This window comes from Podospora anserina, chromosome 6 (assembly GCF_000226545.1).
Source record: "Podospora anserina S mat+ genomic DNA chromosome 6, supercontig 4".
NCBI lineage: Eukaryota > Fungi > Ascomycota > Sordariomycetes > Sordariales > Podosporaceae > Podospora > Podospora anserina.
In genome coordinates, this window is record NW_003613579.1 from 488,537 (window position 1) to 511,476 (window position 22,940).

At 52.1% G+C, this 22,940-nt stretch overlaps 8 protein-coding genes across 8 annotated transcripts, besides 1 other annotated feature; 5 read left to right on the forward strand and 3 right to left on the reverse strand.

The window, feature by feature from the left end:
- Window positions 1-5,181: 5,181 nt before the first annotated feature.
- PODANS_6_9670 (uncharacterized protein) lies at window positions 5,182-6,174 on the reverse strand (the record flags this gene model as incomplete). Its single annotated transcript, XM_003437333.1, has 1 exon — window positions 5,182-6,174. One exon carries the CDS (start codon window positions 6,172-6,174, stop codon window positions 5,182-5,184), a length of 993 nt encoding a protein of 330 aa, XP_003437381.1.
- Window positions 6,175-7,012: 838 nt separating this feature from the next.
- On the forward strand, window positions 7,013-7,780 carry PODANS_6_9680 (uncharacterized protein; the record flags this gene model as incomplete). Its single annotated transcript, XM_003437334.1, has 1 exon — window positions 7,013-7,780. The coding sequence occupies one exon, from the start codon at window positions 7,013-7,015 to the stop codon at window positions 7,778-7,780; it is 768 nt and encodes a 255-aa protein (XP_003437382.1).
- Window positions 7,781-9,545: 1,765 nt separating this feature from the next.
- PODANS_6_9690 (uncharacterized protein) lies at window positions 9,546-11,090 on the reverse strand (the record flags this gene model as incomplete). Its single annotated transcript, XM_003437335.1, has 1 exon — window positions 9,546-11,090. One exon carries the CDS (start codon window positions 11,088-11,090, stop codon window positions 9,546-9,548), a length of 1,545 nt encoding a protein of 514 aa, XP_003437383.1.
- Window positions 11,091-12,933: 1,843 nt separating this feature from the next.
- Window positions 12,934-13,875, forward strand: PODANS_6_9695 (uncharacterized protein; the record flags this gene model as incomplete). Its single annotated transcript, XM_003437336.1, has 2 exons — window positions 12,934-13,018; window positions 13,067-13,875. The coding sequence occupies 2 exons, from the start codon at window positions 12,934-12,936 to the stop codon at window positions 13,873-13,875; spliced, it is 894 nt and encodes a 297-aa protein (XP_003437384.1).
- A 96-nt stretch (window positions 13,876-13,971) lies between these two features.
- Window positions 13,972-14,116, forward strand: a tRNA (tRNA-Ala).
- Window positions 14,117-16,165: 2,049 nt separating this feature from the next.
- PODANS_6_9700 (uncharacterized protein) lies at window positions 16,166-16,663 on the reverse strand (the record flags this gene model as incomplete). Its single annotated transcript, XM_003437337.1, has 1 exon — window positions 16,166-16,663. The coding sequence occupies one exon, from the start codon at window positions 16,661-16,663 to the stop codon at window positions 16,166-16,168; it is 498 nt and encodes a 165-aa protein (XP_003437385.1).
- Window positions 16,664-17,721: 1,058 nt separating this feature from the next.
- On the forward strand, window positions 17,722-19,329 carry PODANS_6_9710 (uncharacterized protein; the record flags this gene model as incomplete). Its single annotated transcript, XM_003437338.1, has 1 exon — window positions 17,722-19,329. One exon carries the CDS (start codon window positions 17,722-17,724, stop codon window positions 19,327-19,329), a length of 1,608 nt encoding a protein of 535 aa, XP_003437386.1.
- A 1,103-nt stretch (window positions 19,330-20,432) lies between these two features.
- PODANS_6_9720 (uncharacterized protein) lies at window positions 20,433-21,576 on the forward strand (the record flags this gene model as incomplete). The annotated part of the gene is made up of 4 exons (XM_003437339.1): window positions 20,433-20,502; window positions 20,610-20,625; window positions 20,745-20,968; window positions 21,023-21,576. The coding sequence occupies 4 exons, from the start codon at window positions 20,433-20,435 to the stop codon at window positions 21,574-21,576; spliced, it is 864 nt and encodes a 287-aa protein (XP_003437387.1).
- Window positions 21,577-22,330: 754 nt separating this feature from the next.
- Window positions 22,331-22,939, forward strand: PODANS_6_9730 (uncharacterized protein; the record flags this gene model as incomplete). Its single annotated transcript, XM_003437340.1, has 2 exons — window positions 22,331-22,432; window positions 22,487-22,939. Coding segments are annotated over 2 exons (555 nt in total), but the record flags the coding sequence as incomplete, so codon positions are not given.
- Between the last annotated feature and the right edge of the window lies 1 nt (window position 22,940).

Genomic DNA, 22,940 nt, shown 5'->3' on the forward strand with positions numbered 1-22,940 from the left:
GCCTGGAGATAACAAGGCTTCTGGTTGCTTGTCAAAGGATACCGAGTACCTTGACCAACAGCCTCCAAGTATTTCCGATGAGCTTGGTTGCTGAGGTGGGGATGTGAGAACGCAATTGGGAGTGCGATGTTCTGGCGGAAGAATACTGCCTGGTGATCAAGACAAAGGCTGCCAGAAAGTTAGTAAGTACTGCAGCTTCAGCATTCGGCATTCACTCACCGTTCGGCGGTCGATGCAGAGGGAAGGCAAAAACTGGAAGAAGTGAAGAAGAGAGTGGCCCGCGCTGAATCCCCCAGGCCAGTGATGGTGGGCCCACAGCACTCATGTGTGTCCGTCAATGAAGACAGACACAACATGAAACTTGAAATGGTACTGCTGCCCAAGGCCATCACTGGCCCTCACAGAGAATTGAATGCAAGGGGTTTGATGAATGGAAAAGAAAGAAGCAGAGCACAACAGTTGAGCAGATGGCGGATTTAAAGCCAGCTTCAACCCCTCACCAGTCCAGCTCCAAAACACAGTTTTACTTTGCACCAAGCAATTGCTCCAACTGCAAAGTACAGTCTCTGTTATCTCAACTGTGCTTTTGATTGGGTATATATGGGGGTATACAAGCTGCACGTTTGCTTCCATTGGAATGATTTCGACCACTGTCTTCGGTCGATGATGCCGATGCAATTGGCTGCCCTACTTTTTCTACCGCCCTCGGCAATAGCATGGACTGAATATCCGGGCGACAACACACAAGGCACTTCACATGGCTCACAGCAAACTGTAGGCCCCCCGCAGTCATTCAACGAGGTCAGGTGGTGCAAGCATCGTCAGTGTAACCCTCACTTGGTATGTCAACTGCGGCCCGTTCGGGACATGTCGCTTGCGGCTGCGGGGCCGTGTTCACCATCGTTCTGCTCCCGAACGACCCCGCACCGGTGATGGAAACAAAACCAACAATCTGGGAGCCTGAACCGGCCCGTCCGGTTGGTCCTAATCCGTTAGGCCCAGTCCGCGTCCTTTGGAAGAAGGCCTGCTCTGCTCTGCCTGCACGTGTTTTTTTTTAGCTTTTAGGTTTCGGTTTGTGCCTTGTCGGTTGCGAAACAATCCGCCGGCACACGGGGCCCCACCCGTAGGGCTGATCAGCCCCCAACACACTGTCATCGTCAACATGTTCATTTTGTTCTAGAACTCACAAGGGAAAGCTTTGGTAAGCGTGGTAAAGATTACAGAAGTAAGGAATAACCTACCTGCATGTCATTACACGCAGCTGTGGGAGGTTATCAGATCATGTCGTGAAACTTGGACCAATAATTCCCGTCTCCGTCCTCACCAACAACAGTATTCCTTCCTCGTCACTACACACCCACGACGTTCGGACAACAGCGATTAGCGCGCTTACCCCAACCAATCCAACCCTTCTATTCGTAACCCTTCACCTAGGTAACTACCATTCCAAGCAGTCCTTGCAGCTCCTACCGCAACCTCCAGTTCTCCATAGAACTTCCCCCCCCTTCACTAGCGCGCGCAGTAAGGCAGATTTCCGCTAGAGTCACGCTTCTTGGCTCTGTATACAACAATCCTTCTGCTCCCAAATCCCCCCCATTCCGGTTATTTTCCACCCAATCACTTCCCCCATGACCGTTGGATCTGTTGGCGGCCAGGCACGGCCAGGCTGCGGCACAGGGAAACCTTAACCCTTTCAGCGGAGTGGGTTGAGGTGGGGGGGCAACTGGTGGCTTGGCGTGAAACAACATACACCATACGCCCTATATGGTTGGAAAATTAGAGAAGCCCCACGGCATGGCTTGCAAAATGTTTCCCTTTTTGAACCGAGAAAGGGTTGTCCCGACTGCCGAGTAGGTACCCGCGGCATTGTCAGTGGTGCCGCTGTCTCGGGTCTCAGCTCGAAGTGGGAGGGGGGGGGGTTTGTAGTGTGGAGGGGAGGAGCTAAACCTCGACGTCAAGGTCGAGCTTAAGCAACAGTAAGGTAGCTGATCTCAAACTAACGGGTCTCATAACCCAATCAGTTGACATATTGTTTAATCCTCTCTACAACAGTGTCATGGCAGGATTTCGTCGTCAAAGTCTGCCATATTCCACAGTGACGCGGCAGTAGGATTTTAGCTGTAAACCACCCCATCCTACAATACCACCTTGGCACTGGAAGGATTTACATGGGATTTGTCACCCTACAGGAACCGAGCCCGGCATCTAGATCACATCACAGACGTTGTCCAGCAATACCCAGTAACTGAAGTTGAAATCGCGCGATTCAATTGGTAAAAGTGGTGTAAAAAGAAGCGAAGCTGTAAAAGTAGGTATAGGAAAATCCCCCGTCGTGCACCCATCCTCCCGTCGTACCCAGCAGATCCTCCTAACTGTTCTCCATGCAAATGCCCTTGGGGGCTGCCCGATTGAATCCAGCCAACCGGGCGTATCTAGTAGATGCCAATGTCTCTCCCCAACTGCTCGAGAACCGCCCGTCTATGATCTAATGTGTCATGCAAGTCGCTATGCTAATGCTGTAAATGAAATGGTTCGAAACGAGTGTGTATGGGAGTTGACCTCCTCAGTGTTGAATAAGCCGGATAATACGTTTATTTCTAGCATGATGTTAGCAAAAACCCGACTGGCAAATGTTGCCATAGCAGTACTCACCCCGCCAGACGATGAACCACCGGAAGAGTTTGAAGAAGACCCCCCTGACGAACTGCCAGAGCTGGAACCGCCTCCATATGGGGTGAAGACGACATCAGGCCTGACGATGCTGAGGGCCGATCCGTGCTTGAGGATGTCATCCCACTTGGTGCTTGAGCTGTCGGATCCAGACATTTTGCTGAGTTGAAAGATGTTTTGACTGGGAAGAGGCGAGGTTGGCGAGGTGTGTAGTCGATGACTAGTAAGCTGAGTGAAGGCGGGCGTTGGCTTGAGGTGAGAGAGCTTGTTGATGTTCTTGTGATCGCTGGTGCTTGCTGTTGATGATGTTAGCTGTTGAGATGACGGTGGAGGGTCCATGGCTTTATATCGAACTCGGTCTGTGAGAAGACCACGCAGAGGCGATGTTGAATACAGGTGCCTAATCCTAGATGGATTCGAAAAGTTGATTCACAGTTGACTTTTTCCAGGTGACTCTGAAAGAAAAAAAAAACCTTTCTCCTTTGGTAATCGAGACTGAGCCCAGGACATGTCCCAGGCATTCCACGATTGGTGAGTGTCCTTGATTACCTAACCCATCTCGAGCCTAAGGACTCGAGTCCGAGGTGTCCAATCCTGAGGCTCTCCAAACAATTGCTCTTCTTCTGTCGGTATAAGTCAAAAGGGGGCAATGTATGTACAAGTCCGAGGTGGCCCGCACACCGTCGTGCTGTGCTATGCTATTTGCAGCCATGGTCGAAGGCACGGAGATAGCCCGCCTAGTGGCTCAAGTGGTGCTGCTTGCGCCCAGCCCCTCTGAAACTGTCCCAAATACCCCCACATCCCCCAAATGCTGGTCGTGCTGCTGGCAGTAGAGAGACCCTTACGGCAATGCGCGCCTGTGCGATGAAAGAACAAAATTATCCGAATTGTTGTTTTTTTGGTGTGATATCGCATGTCGTTCGAAGCCTTGCCGGCGTTTGTTGTCAAAAAAAATGTTGTTGGTTCCTTGCCGCTAACCCCGCCAGGCGAGCCCATCCTCCGACTCTCCACACGCCCCGCGGCGCCGGGGAGCAGTACCGAACCAGATCACCCATTGATCGACCACACCCCAAATCTTCTTGGCCACCACTGAATGTGGCTCGCGTGTAAGGCGTATTCCAAATCACTGGGTAGGTAGTCATAGAGCTCTAGGGCTGGTGGTCATAAGCCAATCCACTATCAGATGGCACCGCCTGCCCTTCTCTCCACTGTCCTGGTCGATACGGCATCTGGCTGCCTTCCATCCTGTGTGGCTTGCAACTGTATTTTGTTTCATGGGCACCTACGAGACATACGCTTCTCAAAAATAGGTCCCTCGCAATTGTTTGGGCAGTGGGGCACCGGCACTTCACCGACCTGATGGTCAGGAAGACTGACCTTCTAGCTAGGCAAGCTGTCCATACATGTCGCATGCGGCGTGTAGGGTCTGTACAGGATGGTTAGGAAAATATGATTCAGCTGTCCTCCACCACGCGGGAGAGGTCCTACATACTGACCTCTCGACGGGCCGCAGCTGGGCTCATCCCACGGCGCCACCTTGTCACCCAGGAAATGCTATGGCCAAGCACCAGGTGATAATTCGATCAGGTTCGGTATGTTGCAATGGAACAATCTTGATCTTTCGTATCCCCTGTTTTTGGTGGTGAAGAAGATAGTGACGGCCACAGATGCCGGCCACCAGCCACATAGATCAGTCAGGTTGCAATATTCCTTCCAGGTTGTACTTCTCCCACAAAGCTAGCTCCTTCCTTCTGACCTTCTAACTCGCTCTGGACGCCACCTAGTGAGTCGTCTTTTGGTGATGCCTAAAGGCCGCAGCGACTTCAGGGATAGCGCGTGTCTGGGCAAACCTCGAATTGTTCGGTAGGGTAAACCCGAAGAGTCCGACTACTGAACAAAGTAGGACTCGCAGCATTCAGTAGACTCCACTATCCTTGATGACCGTGGCATGGGGCATCAGAACCCGAGATATCCTTGAGCAGCCGACAAGTTGACTCGAGCCCAACCACCAGGTCCAGACCATAATAAACCATAATATGCCTTGCTCCTTCTTGTGGTTCCAGGCCGATTTGATGCAAGAAGTGAAGACTGTGTCACCATCCCGCGCGCTTTCTCCCTCGGCGATCCGGAATGCTGGGCGAAGGATGTCGCAGGAATGTACACCGTCCATGCCAGTACATATCAGTAAACTATTGGAGGCTCGGTGCGGAAAGGCATAAGCCAGTCAACTTTGATCCGGCGTGGCCATCTCGTCTTAAGGGGGTTTCGGTGAGAGGTGTTTGCATTCTTCGCCGACTGCCAAATGCGGAACGTCGGTCTCAGTAATGATGAGGCTCCTTCCCAGCTACCCGAGATACCATCAACGGAAATATTTGCCCATGGGTACTGTCATGTGAAAATTGGAAGCCGGAATCAACCCCATCCACCACTTCGGCTCCGAGCCCTACTCCACCTCTCGGCACGGCGCGGAATCCTGAGGTACGGCGTCTGCAACGAGGGTGGCGCTCAGGATCACAACTCAATTACGACAACATCATTCGTCAACTTATTTTGTCTCCCCCCGACCACTGACGCATTGACAAACGTTGTCGCCTTGCTTGCGTCGCTCTTCCCAAACCCAATCACCCTCTTGGCCTTGTTCCAGCCCACCAATACCGCCATCCAGGCCAGTGTTCCCCATCCGCCCCAACCGATCCTGATATCGTCATATGCCTCTCGCACCCTGTCGAGGACGACATCTACCCTCCCGTGCGCGGCGTGGATGTGCCCGAATACGTGAAGCCGAGGTCGGAGTCGGGTGATTTCTTGCAGCAAGTAAGGACAGCCGGCTCGGTGAAAGTCCCTGCGGTCGAGGTAGAATTTTGGGGGCCCATGGGTGACTACGATCAGGTTGTCTTGCGGTGCCAAGGTTGCAAGCTTGGAGTTTTCCCAGAACTCAGGCGAGGGGTGATATTGAAACGCTGACGGGGTGTAGACTGGTGTGTAAGGGCTCCCGTATACCGTGACTCTTCTTTCGATCCCCTTTGTTACACCTTCGGGTTCGTGTGGTGCGGCCCTGGTGGGTAGAGTGATTGTCATCGTCGAGTCTTCAAGGTATGTCACACTTCCCCAATTCAAGTCGGCCTTTGTTCTCGTCGTCTCCCCATAGCGGCGGTCTGGATATCGCTCCAGAAATATTTCATCAAGCAAAACATCGTGGTTCCCTGCGATCAGTATCTTGTGGGGATGAGACTGGGATGAAAGCCAGTCAAGACCTGCCTGGACCTCGTCAAAGGAGCCACTCTCAGTCAGGTCGCCTGCATGGATGAGGATATCTCCAGGTGGGAGGACAGGTTGGTGGTTGTGCGTATCAGACACACAGACTATCCGTATAGGGCTTTCATTCGGTTGCTCATTGGAGGTGGATAAAGCTGGCAAATTCGAGATATGGAGGTTCAAGAGCTTCGTCGTCAGGTCCAGCTTCCGCCGACAGCGTGTCTTGATGTTGATGGTTGGCTGCTGCATCGAGGCAAAATCCGCTTGCGCGTTTCTGGCAAAATAGGCGGTTGACCAAGGTTGTGTGCTTGGGTCTATATCCAAGCAACTCGAATTTGAAAGTTGATGCGAAATTTGCGTGATCGAGTTGTTTAAAGGTTTGTTGGTTCAACTGTTCACCTCATACCATTCGATTGTTGGCTGACCAATCAGCGCAGCGTTTCTCTGTTCGGGCATTCAGCACAGTGCGGCATCTTTGACCGACCTTCATTGCAAATGTGGCGGGATGGTGTCGATAACTGAGCCTAATTGTGATAAATCTAAAGTAGGACACTTCCAAGATAAGTAGTGGCCTATCTTTGTGAATACTGCTGGTATGGGTATTCAGTTACTTGCCTGATGTTCTGTTGAAGGTGGTAATGGGCAGCCCATACAGTGTCTGATCATCCAGCAAGCACTCAGCTCAACGTTCTAAGCGCGCGTTGTCAAGCACGACCCATGACATTGGTACTGTTGGTGACAGCTTGTTTGAGAACATATCGGTTGGTTCAAGCGTGTTATTCAACTGGTTCAGAATGGGTCTGATTCGGGGCATATCTTCTGTCGTCAATACTATCGCTGAAGTGTCCAAGATTTGGACCATGGTCCTGTAGTTTATTTTCATGTGGTTGGATCAATGTCTATTTTGAGCTCAGGATGAAATGGTTGGTGATGAGGACCTGGAAGTCAGAATCGTATAAGACAACGGGGGGTCTTGTAGCTTTTACTCATCTCAGATGATGTGGCTTCCCCAACCGAAGGGCATTGTCCGTACCTACATTTGTTTTTTCCTGGCATTATTATCTTCCACGTCGGTCAAGTCCATACCATGGGCTGTGGCGGTAGCAAGCCTGCCAAAAAGAAGGGCTGCCAACCCGGGGGCGGAATCCAGATTGGCGCACCACAAGATGTGACTATTCACATTCCTCGAAACCGACTAGACGCTCATGGCGTTCCAGTTAGGCCTGAGACGAGAGATATCAACGCCAACGTCTTGAAGCAGGCCCTCGAACGCGTCTCCCACTACATTGCGAGTCGGGGACACCACATCAGTGTCATCGCTGTTGGCGGAGCTGTCAACACACTCTACCTTCGCTCGCGACAAATGACCCACGACGTCGATATCTTCGGTTCCGACTTCAGCAACAGCGCCCGCCACCTCGTCGACGAAGCGATGCATGACGCACAAAGAGCTATACCAGGCCTGGGAACAGACTGGCTCAACACTGAAACTCAGATGTGGATGTCTGGTCGACTGCACGCAGAGATCACACAGGCTGCAAGAGCTCAAAACGTGATTGTCTTTCAGGGGAGGGATAGGGGTTTGACGATCTTGGCAGCTCCATGGGCATATGCATTTTCTGCAAAGATCAATCGCATCCTGACGGGAGGCAGCCAGGCACGACCGTATGACCTCCAGGATGCTGTCACGTATATCCATCGGTACATTCAGGCGCATGGCAACAAACCTGTGCCGGTCAGGGTTGCGCTGGGATGGGCAAGACAGTATCATCATGAGATGACCGAGGATGTGTTGCGCAATCAGGTGAACCCAGCATATCGAAGACAGTATGGTGGTAAGAATGCGTTTGCCTGAGGCTTTTCTTGTTACTTTCCATATGTCAATAGAGCTCGAGTACATGTTTATGTGAATGGAGTTCTGGGCTTGATAATTCTGAATTGAATTAAAAGGAGCTCAGCAGTGAGTGATCAATGAATGACCCAATGCACGTTGCAGAGGACTGCTGAACTGCGTTGGTTGCAGCATCAAGGGCGCACACCTGGCACGGCGCCTAATTTCCAGGTTCCAGTCTGGGGTACCTTTTCCCCCCACTGTCTGTCACCAACTGCCAAAAACGCAGACCTTCACATGCAACCCAACAACCACCACAGGCATAAAAGCAGGGCCATCGTGATTCACCCTTGCCCACAACCTTCAAAAACCAACACCCGTAACGCTTAAATCGGCCCATTTGCCGGTTTCTGAAACGCTCACCACCAAAACTCGACTTAACACGTATCCCATTCCGCAAACATGACATCTCCCGATGGCAACAGAGCCAAAAGATTATGGGTCAAAGCTCGGGACACACTACGGAGCATACGCACTTTTCAATTCTCAGCCGCCGACCGCTTTGAAGAGGAGGAATGTGTTGCTCAAGACTCCGACTTTCCAACCTTTCCACCTCCGCCTCCCCGACAGATCCTGCAATCTCCTTCCACCTACCGCGACCAAATCCGCCAGCGCAAGTTTGCCTGCCCCCGCGGTGTCTTTGAGGACTCGCCCCTCTACGCGCTATACCGACTCTATGAATTCTTCCTCTTAGACGACCAAATAGCCTACCGCAATGAGCTCGAAGCATTTTGGCGAAAGTCAGATCCTTCCTGGACTGTCTCCAAGATCCCAGACCCCAAAGTCGCCAATCCAGGATTTGACTCACCGGGTTTAACAGATCTTGAACGCCATGAACATTACGCCTTTTTGGCAGGGTGTACCTACATGCTGGTCAAGTCGTTCAACGCGCGTGTCAAGTTGGGGCTTAGCCGGCAGATGAGGTCACTCATGACCCCTGACGAGGCGGAAGCAGCTCGAAACGTGCCAATGGAAGAGAGAAGTTGGGAGAGTGTGCCAGAGTGGGCTGAGAATGTCCCGGCGTTGCCCGAGGTGTTGGTTGTTCCTACGCATGATGGAGAAGTGCTCACTAGACCGGAGGATATGAGAGCTGATGAGGACTTTTTGAAGAAGGGGATTTTGTTGTGGACGCCGCATATTTATTTTACTTGACCATATGATGTATTCTCTGAGGTTCAACGTCAATAGTTGTATGTTAGTCCAGTTGCTCAAGGGTGGCTATCCCTTTCACCCTTCATCCTCATTTCGATAACCATGACACGACGCCCATCTCCCAGTTTTCCAAACTGATGTCCCCGTGGGAAGGAAGGACGTTTTCTCATGTGCGAGGGAGGCTACTGGTCTCAAGGCCTGCAAGAGTATCTCAAGAATAAAACCGGTATCTTTGCTGCCTTGTTGCACGCACCTAACCTGGTTCATATCCACTCTCATCATCGGCGTTGGCCCTGCGACTCTGACTGTCTTTTCTTGACCCACGGCGTTCACGTGGCAGCTTAGGCTGAAGTTCTGGACGTGTAGACTCCACCTCACTGTCGATGCGACTTCCCGTTGCGCCTCTTGATAGGCTCGGTTTGGCTTTGTGATGGCTGACGGGTGTGAAACCGTCTTGTATAACCATATCTTGACTCCGTAACTCTTCATTTTCAAGTCTCGGTTGTGCATCCACAGGTGAACTTTGAGCATTGGACCGATGTTGGGCGGGACGATTTCGCTCTGCAAAGTGTGAGGGTTAGTAAAGCGATGCCTGCTCATTGTGGGTGGGTGGCTCGAGATTACCCTTGACAGCTTTGGTGAGATCCACATAGGACTTAATTTCCTCCTGTGAGAGAAATCTGTGCACGACGACGAAGCTTTCTATCGTATGAAACTCCTCCAGGCCTAGATCGAGTGCTTCAGGATCGACTAGTGAGCGACTGATTTTCGTCCATTTGTTTTGGCGAGGATCATTAATCTCCTCGCGATCCCACTCAGGAAACAGTTCAGGGAATTGTGCTCTCGGTTTCTTAAGAATTCCTTTCAGTGGCAGTGTCTTCTTGGCCTCATTCTGGCTAATCGTTGTGGTGGGCTCGTTGAATTTTGGTGTGAGCTTCTCTCCTAGTCGACCCCTAGCCTCTCCTTGGCCCTGATTCTCTTCTTGTCGTCTTTGTATTGGTGACGCTTCATCGTCATTCGATGGATCGGAGTTTCCCTCGCTCCGATCATCACTCTTCTTTTGCGGTCTTTGAAGGTTTATGCCATCTTCGCTATCTTCTGAAGGAGTCGACCCATCATCTGGCGAATCCCCATCGCCCCCACCGCCAACCTCATCATCTTCGCCAAATTTAGGCAGTGGAAAAAGCGCCAAATCACGCTGATGACGTGCTAGATGTCGGAAGTAGTCCTTAGCTGAGCTGAGCTTCTCCAGGCAAAGCTGGCATGTGCACCTGACCCCGAGAGCTTTGGGCTTCCCGCATTCATCAATGACCATGTCCATATCTGATTCACTTAGGAACATCATGTGTAGGCCAACAACATGCGTTTTGAACTCGATTGTAGAGTCAAAGTGATCCCCGCAGCGGGGACAAGTCCATGTCTTCCAATGCTTGTTTAAAACATGCCGCATCCATTCGTTGCGTGTCTGAAAGTCGATTGTGGACATTGCGCAATCAGGAGACAAGCATATGTATGGTCTGAGATCGGCCAGCACATGCTTAGTCCATGTTCGGGTGGTTTTGGCCGTTATCATCATGTAGCACAATGGGCATTCAAACGGCCCATCAGCGGCAGCTTTAGGAATGGGGGGAATTCTCGGCCTATCCCCCGTAAACAAAGAGCTATTGTATGTTGTATCTGTCCGTACTGAGACGGCATCATCCTCGTCTAGTACTGTCCGTTGCAATCTTGGCTTCATTTTGTTCTGATCTTTGAGACGATGCGGGATTGATGACGCGACGGTACTTTGTGCAGCTTCGTCGTCCTCGCTTCCCCCCTCAAGGCCATAGGCCAGCTTGTGGTGATGAAGCTCTCTGTACTTGAAGTACTGCCGCCGCCGAGAGATAGCCTTGCCCAAGCGTTCTCTGTCAGATGTGTTAGATAACGGAAACATGTCGCGGACATGTGCAATATCGCGCTCTTCGAAAAATGCAGCGTCCACCCAGTTCTTCTGTCTGAATCTGTCGTGGGGAGCCGGGTTCTGAATGGTCACAGACAACCGAAACAGGCAGTATAGACGGGCTCTGTTTGTTTTACGACGTTCGGAATACCAACATGAGTTGTCCAGACTGAAGAACGGCATCTCAAGCCTTGAAGACTTATTGGAAATGAGTGTCGAACTAGAGCCGACTCGCCAACGTCGTTCGCAAGGGAAGGTCTACAAGCTACTGCGCGATGTCTCCGGGAGCATGTACGGAGCTATTCAATCAACAGTCACATGCAAATGCCCTGGGCTTCACGATTTTGGGTTGAAGTTGATGAGCCGCCCCATCACTCATCTCCCACAATTCGACGAAGACGAAGAGGTCCTGGGAAGATTCAAGTTCTCTGTTGCTGTCTCCTCGACATCAACTGGATCTGATACTGGGGGGTTTCACTGGGGCGGCGCCAAAATATGGAATCTCTTGTCGCTGTCATTGTTGTCGCCAGCATCTAAAAGTCCCCAACATCCCACTGCAACATTGGCAACCGGTGTCAGATTTTCATCGTTGATGACGGCAGACAACCGTCAAAGCCAATCCCGCCAGTCGGTTGTTCTCGAGAGGATTGATAACCTGTGCCAGAGCATCCGGAAGTCTGGCAAGCAGGCGGCTGGTCAGTGCTGTGGGTGTATTCGTGACCCAGCACTATCAACTGCCAGGGCCTATCAAGTCTATCCGCTTGGGAACCCAAGCCAAGATGGTGACTGGAATCTAGTTCCCTTACGATCAGTTTTGTCAGGTGAAGTCCCAGCAGTCTCCCCTTTTCTTTATGGAGACAAGCTGTGGTTGGCCTGGACCATCGCCTCGAGCGTTGCCCAACTCGGGGGTACAGATTGGTAGGCCAAGTTCACGATCCCACGGCGTTCATATCATGGTTACTAATAACAGACTGGAATAAAGGTATTTTCGCCCACCTACGCATAACGACCTGTATTTAGCACGTCGGAATGGAGTGATACAGTTTAGAGAAGTGTTCGTTGTGAAACCCTTCCCTAATCTAAAGCCGGTTCTTCGGCCACCGCCAAACGCTACCCACCAAACCTTACTGACTCTCGGAGTACTTCTTATTGAAGTCATCTTTGGGCAAGTATTATCGAAAATCAGGCCAAAAAAGGCAGACCTTCAGAGCATCTTGTCCAGCTATGAAGCTGTAATGCAGGTTCTCTCGACCGTCAACACATTGGGAGGACCAAACTACTACAAGGCGGTCAGGAAGTGTATCAAGTACGAAGTCTTTGACGACAGCGGGATGGGAGGCAATGAGGGACAGAAAGATGTCTTCGTTGGAATACTAAATTTTCTGGAGCAAGATCTGGAGATGGCCATGGGTTAGCAATACCTACCTAGGTACCTTACCTTTGCCGTGCCGGTTATTTTGTCCACGACGTGGGTACTAGGTAGGTAGCCAGTTGATCGTGAACGATCCGATTCATCAATTGGATTCCATCCGAACAGGAACAGCCGCACCAGAACAAGCAGCACATCAATCACGATCGACCGCCCGGCAAAATGCGTTTTAGGGTGCCTCTCGGGCCGTCAAGCAAACCGGACAACCGTGTGTGTGCTGCTTTTCAAGTCCCGTCGTGGATGGTGGTGACCATGCAGGGGTTTGGGGCTCCCGGTTGTGTTTCAACATCCACCTGCAGTGGGATGAAAAGGGGGTCCGTGATGCACACCACTCCCACTTTACACCAGCATAAGATATGATACAGCTTATGATGGCGTGTGGTTGCATTTTGGCTGTGATGATGAAGGACATGGCGCGCAGAAAAAATGAATAAAAATCGATCGCTCATAACTTGCCCCCCAAAGGTGGACCACTTGCCCCTTTTCCGTGTCGTGCCTACTCAAACATTCCTCCGCTGTACCTTACTCAACATTGAAGCATCATAGGCTCTGGAAGCCTTCTTTCTACTGACTGCTGTATATGCCCCATCCGCAATCATGTGTGACAACCCACCGGACAGCGACACACCTTTCTGCGCTCCCGAAAACGGCGCGCAACTCCAAACAGGAAATATCGTTGGAGGTAAGTCCTTCCTCACCACCTCCCTTACTGGTGGCTAACCTCACAAAGTAATCTGGTCCCCCCTCTTCTTCGCAACCTCACCCACCTCACGCCCCCGCCAAATCCGCATCCAAGCCGACTTCTTCCCCTCCAACACCCCTCTGTCACGCCTAAACTCGACCCTGAGCACCGGCACAGAAGGCTTCACCTCCAACGTCCTCAACCCCGCCCTCGGCACCTTCAACTGGTCAATCCTCGATTCTTATATTGACGACGCCGATGTCCCGTCTTTGATCGCCGTCCTCTCCATCGCAGAACCTTTCACCGACTCAGACGGGAATGGCACAGTCCTCGAAGGCAACGACCGCTTCCCTGGCCCAACCGTGACTCTTGTTCGAGGGCCCACACGACCTACGAGTACTAACTCGGTCAATGGAGGGACGATCAACGCGTCGCCCTCTCCTGCGAGTGAGAATACAGGTCCAAGTCCCATCACCATCGCACTCCCGATCTTGTTTGCTTTCTTGACGGCTATCACATTGGCGTGCTGCATGGTCTACAAACGAAGACATCCATCGTTCAAGGTAGGTGAGATGGTAACAAAGTGGATGGGCAGAAGCGGTCGCGGAGGGTTCGGTGGTTTGAGAGCCGCGTCGGGTTACGGGCAGGGACGGAGCCAGCGGCAGCGGATGGGTGGTGGTGGTGGTGGGTTGAGAGGGAAGGACATCAAAGTTGTGACGACGGATATCCAAGGGTTGAGGATGAATGCGGTGAATATGATGGCGGGCCAGAATCAACAGCAAGGGAGGAATGTGTTCAGGGAAGAGGTGCGACGGCAGGAGAGGCGCGATGGGGATGGTGGTGTGTTGGGTGTGTGACCGGAGGTTGCTATGGTGATGAGGGATGGGAAATGGTTTCTTGAGTTTCAAAGTTATAAGATGCGGAACTGGTGATGATAGTAACAGTAAATAACAGGGCGTATGGTCTAGTGGTCAAGACGTCTTAGTTGCAAAAAGTGTTGTTGCTGTGCTCCTGTTAAATGCTCCAACAGATGTATGGGTTCCAACGATACAAGTATGCTCCATGAGAAGGTCCCAGGTTCGATTCCTAGTATGTCCAGTCTCTTTTTGGCTTTTTGAAGGTATTGGTGTTCCTCCCAATGTGTTTGAAAGATGGCTTTCATTTGCTTCTGTCGAAGATTACTTCCTTCCAGATGTATGCCAGTTGCTCACGTCCGTCATTAGCCAGGTGACACAAATGTTCCTTCCTCTACTATAGCGTGTCAGGTGCTAATCCAGACGTTCTTTTGGTTTCTTCCAGAGAACTGAGGGGTTCTCCAGTCTTTTTCCAATCTGTCTCGACGACAGCTCAATCTTCACCCGATCCGACACCTTCTTGGGCGGCTTGTCACGCAAGTATCGTTATCATCACCCGCATCTCTTCAGAGCAACGCGATATTCTTGGCGGAAGCCAGACACCAACAGCCACTATGAAAATATCCTCGTGCCTTGCAGCCATTCCGTTTGCATTTAGCACGGGAGCACTTACGGCGGTATGTATCACCGGTCCTCTGCCTCACCTTGCCTCCAACTGACCTGGGGTTTCCAGGCCCTGCCACCACCACCCCCAGAGCCTCTACCTTTAGTGCCAGAGCCCATGGCGATACCGGAAGAATCCGTAGAGTCACTCAGCGCCCCCAGCGAAGACGAGACTTTACATCCCCACCTTGCCTAGGAGGCAGCAACCGAGAAACATGACTCCGATCAGCCAACCAGCCCCAACACAGCAGTGCATACTACGTTCACCAGAGTCACAAAGCCTGCATGTTTCCTCCCTATATCATCATGTTGTCACTAGGCTTTCGTACTGATATTTGGTCACAGATAGCCGACTGTGTTCTGGTTGGAGGCCAGCCCGTTGACCAAACATGGCTTTGGCTTACCTGGACACCGAGCTTCAATCACTCGACAATCATGACAACACTGTCCGTTGTACCTCGGAAGCAATGTGTTCCCATCATGTGCGAACGCTCAACGGGCGGCGCGTACTGGTGCAACGACTCGGACAACACCAAGACAGCGTTGTGGAGAGAGCTGACTGAATACGCTGGTCAGGTGTTTATCCAGTGCATGATTGGCATACGTTCCTCCGGGCAGACACAGTTTGACGACGAATCTCGCATCATCGTCACCGACCCACGCGGGCAAGGGTGCAATTTGAGTTACGACACGACGCTGGAGACGCGGGGCAAATACACGGGAATCTGGCCCGAAGACCTAGAGGACCTTTACAGACGTGCCGCTCAGGTTCAGCACACCAAACGACAGCTTTTGCCACTTGTTTATCCTCCAGCGGGGACATCTGGCCTCATGAGCAGTACCCCGACTGAGGTGTGTCTTTGAGGCAGTGACTTGATACTGATACTAACCTCTTCACTAGATCTCTCAATCCCCGGAGTATGAATGCTCCTCTGTTGTCGGCCGTCTAGCCGACTTTGGAGATGCCAGGGGGGTGTGGAACAACGCCATGCAAGAGTACAAAGATGGCAAGATGTGTACGCTGGGACCCAAAAAGTGCATGGCTGTGGGATGCAATGGTAACACTGTTGGCTTCTTTTGGTGCAACGATTCAATGGAGACTCGTACCAAGCGATGCTTTGAAACAGTTGAAAGAGCATTTTTTGTAATTTTCGCTTGCAGGGGCGGTGGGTTTGGTAAGCAGGCCACGACTGGGGGGACGTATTTTGATGAGGATGAACGCGTGTTTGTGGTTCGTCCTATTGATGGTAGATGCGAGCTCGAGTATGAGAGGACCGAGAGGGCGTTTGATCCTGCGGATGGTTTTGAAGCTGGGTGGTTGGGGAGACGTTGGTTCTGAGTACGCCTAAAGGTAATTTGTATAGCTAGCCGATGAGGAATGTTGAGTAATTCCTAAATAGCATGGTGTATTACCCTTGCGTGCATGCTGATTTGAGCAATGGAAGGTGATTTTGATGGGAAATGATACGCATGTACGGTGGGTGGAAAGCATTGCTTTGATGACAAAGTTTGTACTAGATACCTTAGACAGCAATGACGCTGGTCTTTCCGTGCGCCGATGCACTTCCTGCCCGTCAACGCCGAATGCTTAGTTTGACCCCAAAAGAGCATTGTAACATGATAGTAGTGATCACATCCAATACCCATCCTTCCAAAGCTCCTTTCTGTAGCCCTCTGTTAACCTCTCATCCTCCCCATAGGCCTCCTGCCACCCAACAAACCCCCTGTCCAAAACATATACTCTCTGCTCCACAGCCGGCTTCTTGTTTTCCCCTTCTCCCTCAGCCTCCGCCTCTTTTTGTGGCTGCTGTTTTTGCTGCTCCTCCAGCTTGGCAAGCCTCTCCTTCTCCCTCAGGTACTTGAGCGCCGCACCGGGACCTCGCTGCTGTGATAACGCGCAGTGGAAGATGACGGTTTCTTTGTCTTGGAGCTTGCGGATGAGGGTCGGGAGGGTGGCGTCGAGGGTCTGGGAGGGAAAGTTGAGGGCGCCGCGGATGTGGCCTCCTATGTAGTCGTCGTCGCGGACGTCGATGATGGCTATGGAGGTGGGGGAGGGGGAGTCGAGGAGGAGAGTGGAAAGGGTTGAGGGGCGGAGGCGGGGGATGGAGGCGATGGATATGGAGGACATTTTGGGGATGGGGTTGGGGCAAGGGTTGTGTTGTGGGGGGGGAAGGGGGTGTTGTAAGTTGGGAATAGCTTCGCTTTTTTTGGGGGAGACGGTTGTAAATGGAGGGGACCTTGATGGCGGAATCGCTGGGCGGGCGCGGTCTGGAACGTGGAGGGGAAATGTGGGGTCGGTGCCGGTGTGGTTTGTTTGGCAGGGATGTTAGGGCGTTTTGGCAGGCTTGTTTGGCAGCTGGCGGGATTGACAAGGCTGAACATCGACCACCATCACTCTTTTGCAGCTTCAACGGCTTTCTCACTTGGGACAATTTTTGTTTTGTTTTGGATGGGTGATGGAATCCTGGATCTGAAAGACAGGTTTTGGAGATTTCTTTACGTTTTCTTCTCTTGGCGGACAGTGATCATCCCGAGTTTCGACCGGGGAGGCGGCTTGACACGATGAGTTTCAAAGTGAGGCGGCGAGGGGATGGACTGACTCGAGTGTTGTTTGTGAGATTCTACAACGTGATGACGGGTGCAAAACACGATTACTGACACCTTGACAGATATTTTATCTGATCTTCTGCGATATCAAGTTCCATGTGGTCAACGTGCTTGACATTTCGGACCATCATCCCGGAGGACCGTTGTGCAGGAAGAGTACACAGTTGGCCGAGTGTGGTCTCCGTCATCCGAAGTTCATGACAGGGAACGACGTACCACCGCCCACTTCCTCAACGCCCCCCAGGTTTCCAAGCCGTTTCCGGTCCACCGCCAGCGGCAAAAAGTAAACATGGAATGCCCAATGATCCCCTATCGTTTTCTTGGTGCTACGCCAGACAGACCTCAACGGTCGACCAGACATCCAAGCAAGTGCTTGTCTTGGTGTATGATGACCGTGTCGAGTGACCCGGTTCTCCGGTATTTTTTTCCCATCCAGCATGGTTCAGCACACTTGACGTCGTTAGCTCAATGTAGGGCATTCCATTCGTGTTCGTCTTGATCTAGTCTGCCCAAGTGCTGTTGTTCTGCGAACGAGATGCCATCAATGGCGTCCCGGTCCTTCAGCATCCGGCTCTCAACATGGCACGCCAGAGAAGATGGCCGCCAGATATGTTGTTGGGGTTGTTCGTCTGCTCAATAGCATTCCTCTGCGATGGCGCCGCCACTCGAACATCATCCTCGAACGACGTCGAACAGAACTCAAACGCAATACATGTTTTGCCACAACCTCGACCACAGACCTTGACCCGTAGACGTCAAGATGGTCACGCTCAGGTCAACCACATGTCGAGGACATCAACAACAATAGCACCGACACCAACGAAACCATCTCAGCGGATTGTGTCAACCACATCAACAGCCTACTATACAGTCACCGTCACTGCGAGCCCGACTCCCCGAAAGCGCAACTTTGTCGACATCAGTGAGCTTCTTGAGTCAATAGACTCGCTACAAGAAGCACTCGCTTCGGCAACAGCCAGCGCAGTGTCTCTGTCACGAGAATTTGCGGTTTCCATAAACCAACTGGAATCTTCAACCCAGTATCTTGCCGCATCGGCATCGAGTGCGCTGTTGGTTGCGGAAGCATCAGCCTCGAAAGCGCTGGCGGCAGCTGAGGCTTCTGCTGCCAAGGCGCTCTCTGCCGTGGAAGAATCAGCTGCTAGTAGCATCAGCGAGGTGTTAGCAGTGGCCACCTCGACAATCCCAAGGACAAGCAATGATACCTATCGGGTAAGGCTTTGCAGTCCCTTGGATATTCTTGTAGTAATGCTAACAGTGAGACAGACACAAGTAGACAATGGAGATGAGTCCAGTGTGTCTCCAGCTATTGTCGGCATTGCTGTCGCGGTCTCGGTGGTTGGTTCGTCACTTATATCTCTGCTCGTGTTCTTTTTCTTCACGCGACGTCGCAAAGCTAAGCAACGTGCGCAAGAGGAAGAAAATGAAATGAATGCTGCCCTCGACCGAGCCATTGTTTCCTACATTGTCAAGGAGCTACCAAGCCCTCAGGGGTCGACAGGTCAACAAACCGGGCAACGACAATTTTGGATTGAAGACAAGGAGGAAGGCGATGCAGGAAACTCTTTCGCGCCAAGTCCACCCGGACCTACTGAGCCGACCCCAACAGGTCCCTCAGACTTGCACCATGTGGAAGAGCTCCCACCGACACCACCCTCACCTCAATCGGGCATGATACCAATACAAGCAATGCCCTCGCCCAAGCCATCGACACAGCCTCCATCCTCACGGTCATCTTTAGACAGGGTGCCTCGGGGCATGTCACGTTCTAGATCCCACAGGTCGCCAAGGATGGCGAAACCACCACCAGCTCACATGCGGTCTCATTCTCAAACGACCCCTTCTCCGAGTGTGAGGTCGGGTTACTTTGGTCATCAACCATCCGCCTCCGACGCATCTGGTGGGTCAGCCTGGTATCAGCCCAGCATGACGCCCTCGTCGATTGCTATCAGCAGGGCGCTCAGCCGGCGGACGGCGTCTTCTCACTTTATGGACAGCGCCGAGAAGATCTATGGTGATATTCTCACAAGTCCGTTGGAGAAGGATCCGCTGGAAGCGCCATATCAGCCGGCCCCTGAGCCGCCGGTAAATACACTTCCCAAATCCTCGTCAGAGGTGAAACGGGAGGATGTAGGGTGGCCTTTGCCGGCGAAGGAGGCATGGTTATGATCTTAAGGGGGGAAATGTGCTTGTTCAGGCCTGGGAGTTTGGGAGTTCTGGGCAGAATGGGTGGTCTCCCTGTCTTCCGAAGCAACGTGATAGCATCAATGTACATTATTTTGCAGCGCTATATACCACAATATCTGAAGTTTTTCTCACCCATCAATAATGCAGTCGCTGTTGTGCATATGACCAGTGAATTGCGATATGGTTTATGATCAGTTAGACAGAGCTTACTCCTCGTGGTGATAGTGGTGTCGTGTGCCCCTTTTTTTCCGAGAAGCCACAGGATATTAGCTTTGGCTGAGGCTTATCTCCGGAATAAACTGTCCGCTGGGTGGAGTGTTGAGAGGCTCTCATTGGCCATCGGTTGGTGGGGTAAGAACGAACAACTACCGTTTTCCAACGGAGTCAAACGGAAGGCTTGAAAGACAAGATGCAATTTGACATATCAGAGCCTAGGAATTTCTGACTGCAATACTCCCAAAGCATGGAACAATGGATTGAGACATTGATAAGGTAGCGTAGTGTCAAGAGAAAACAAGGCGTCCCTGCATGTTCCAGCGTCTTCTCGATAAACGTCAAAGCTCCACGTGAAGCTAGGTATCCGTAGGTTGCCAAGTTTCCAGTCAGCTGGGAGCTTCCGGTGATGACGACAATCTGGTGACAGTCTGTGTGCAGTCATTTTTAACCTTCTCTCCCAGCCTGAAACTACGCGCGCTCTTTTTCTTTTCTTTTTTTTTTTGCTTCATTGTCTATGTAAATTATTGATACCCGAATCCAAACACACAGCTATCAAACCCAGTAGCAACTAACTGGTCCTCGAGCTTCCAACGCAGTTTCCCGCGGCCCATCAAAGCAACGTCAGACCCCTGCAGCTGAGCGAAGAACGTCAGTGACGCACGTCCCACTGAAACTGCCGAGCACTCACAAAGCATCCATCGGAAAGCACCACCTTTTTTCGACGACGTACGAAACAACTCCACCAGCCACCTCTTCCAGCTCCCAGCTCCCAGCTTGACAACACCAAACGCCGCCAGCTTCAACCAAGTGCGCAACCTTCCAGCTCACTCCGACGAAAAATCCTTTACCTTTATCCCTAGACCGTCACGATGGCTCCCCCGCCGTCGGCCGACATGCCTCTTCCCCAGAGGCTGCAAAAACTGGCCTCGACCTTGCAGTGTACGTGTGCATTTCCTCCCGTTGCTGTCGCCTTTTCGGTATCACCGCTACTGCCGGACTGCTGCACGTCGTTGCAAGTTCTCTGCTAACATGTCAATGTGTCGTAGTTGCTTGGTTCGCTGGGTATGTTGAGCTGCCTTTATCCGATATCGATGCCGATGCTGCCACGCTATGAAATCCAATCATGGAGCTCGGAGTTGGACACCGCAGAGTGAGAAAATGAAGCTAACCCTGGACCACAGTCACGCCGTTCTTATCCTCTGCATCACCAGATATGCCTTCTCATGGATACGATTTAACTACTACGGTGGCATGGCCTCGTTCTGCTATCGGTCTGCCTTCGTTGCCGCGGCTAGCACATACGGCATCGTGGTGTACAAGACATGGCGGGCTCGCCAAAAGACGGGCGCCAAGCAGCCCGGCGGTGCCTTGGGTTATCTCTCGGATGAGAACGTGCAATACCTCTGTATGTCTGGTTTCGGAAGGGTGACAAGGTTCTGCTTGCTAACAAAAGTCCTAGTGATGGCCCTCGTCTGGCTCTTTATGCCCCAGTACCCTCTTGCGCTCCTCCCGTACGGCATCTACTCGATCTTTCACGTCGCCACATACACCCGTGCCAACGTTATCCCAACCATTGCTCCTCCCCAGAAGCTGGTTCCAGGTGCTGCCGCTTCCCCCAACGGCAAGCCCCAGTATGCGCCCCACCCCATGGCTGATGCCATCGGCAGCTTCGTCAAGAAGTACTACGATTCCTCTATGTCGGTTGTTGCCAGCCTCGAGATTGCTCTTTGGGCTCGTATCCTCCTGTCTGCCCTCTTCTTCCAGCGCCGTTCGTGGATCCTGATCGCTGTCTACACCGCTTTCCTTCGCGCGCGCTACGCTCAGAGCAGCCATGTCAAGAACTCGTTTGCCCAGCTTGAGGCGCGCGTTGACAACCTGATTGGTGCTCAGGGTACTCCCCCTGTGGCTCGCCAGGCTTGGGATACTGTCAAGGGTGTCGCGAGGCAGTTTCACGGCGCGACTGACGTCAACAAGTATGTCAACGGCGCTGCTGCTCCTAAGAAGTCATCTTGAATAGATCAACACTAAGCTAGAGAGCTAAGCCGCACGACATGACAATGGAACAACTACGGCGGCGAGTGATACTCCTTGCGAGAGGGGAAATAGGGAGCGTGATCTGGGGACAGAGTGGAGGATGAGAAGCACGGTGAAGCATATGCATTTGCCAGGATGCGGGAGAGTAGGACAGAGGAAGCAAAGAAGAGCTGGATATGTGGCTGTAGGCTGATAATTGCTTGGAGGGGTGGTGGTGTTTGCGCTTTTACGTCTCATAGGTTATGGACTCCCTTTCTTCTTGGTATTGCGGTTTTGTTTCTGGTGAGGAGTTTGGCTGGGGGAAATACGCATGAGACAGGATGGTCAGGATGAGGTTTTAGGTGTTGATTTCTTCTTGAACCTCTTGTGTCACGAGTTCGTTTTTGTCTTTAGGGGGCAAGAGTGTGATAGCGGGAATGGCATCCTATGACCGATGAGCGTGATTGCTTTGATGTGAAGTGGTGTGGAGGGAGCTGATGCCAAGACATGGTCCCTTTGAACTTTGAACCCCACTTGGTACACCAACCATGACGTCGCTGCGCGCTGGTGGGCGCTGGCAGGCAGCACCGACAAATCAATTGAGTTGAGCTGTAACATCACGCGACAACGCTGGATTTGTATTCGCGACCCTGTTCTCTGTTCTATCATCGTTGTATATTTCCACCATTTTGGCACTTCTCCTGATGCCGGCATTATAACACCGCCCAAAATCAACCAACCTCCCGCCACGACAATGACCTCCCTCCTCCGGCAGCTCGTCGCCGGGCCCCGCGTCAAACACCAAGACACGGGGCTGGACCTGTGCTATGTGACCAAGAAGATAATCGCGACGTTTGTTTGCCTTCCTCTTTCTCTCCCAACGCCAAACCTTGACCGTGTTCTAATGTAGGATGTGTGCGGAATCAGATCAGGACCGAGCCAGACGTACCCCCAGCTCGCCTACCGCAACCCCCTCGACCGATTAGTTTCCTTTCTTGACGCCCGCCACGGGAAGGAGTGGATGATTTGGGAGTTTCGGGCCGAGGGGACTGGGTACCCAGACGAGGCGGTCTACGGACGGGTGAAGCATTACCCTTGGCCGGATCATCACCCGCCGCCGTTTTGTGTGGTGCCTGTGGTGATAGGGGGGATGAGGATTTGGTTGAATCCTGCTACGGAAGGGGAGGATTTGGAGGAAGTTACAAAGAAGAGGGTGGTGGTTGTGCACTGCAAGGCTGGCAAGGGGAGGTCAGGGACGATGGCGTGTAGTTATCTTATTGCGGAGGAGGGTTGGACGGTGGAGGATGCGCTGAGACGGTTTACGGACCGGAGGATGAAGGTTGGGTTTGGGGAGGGGGTGAGTA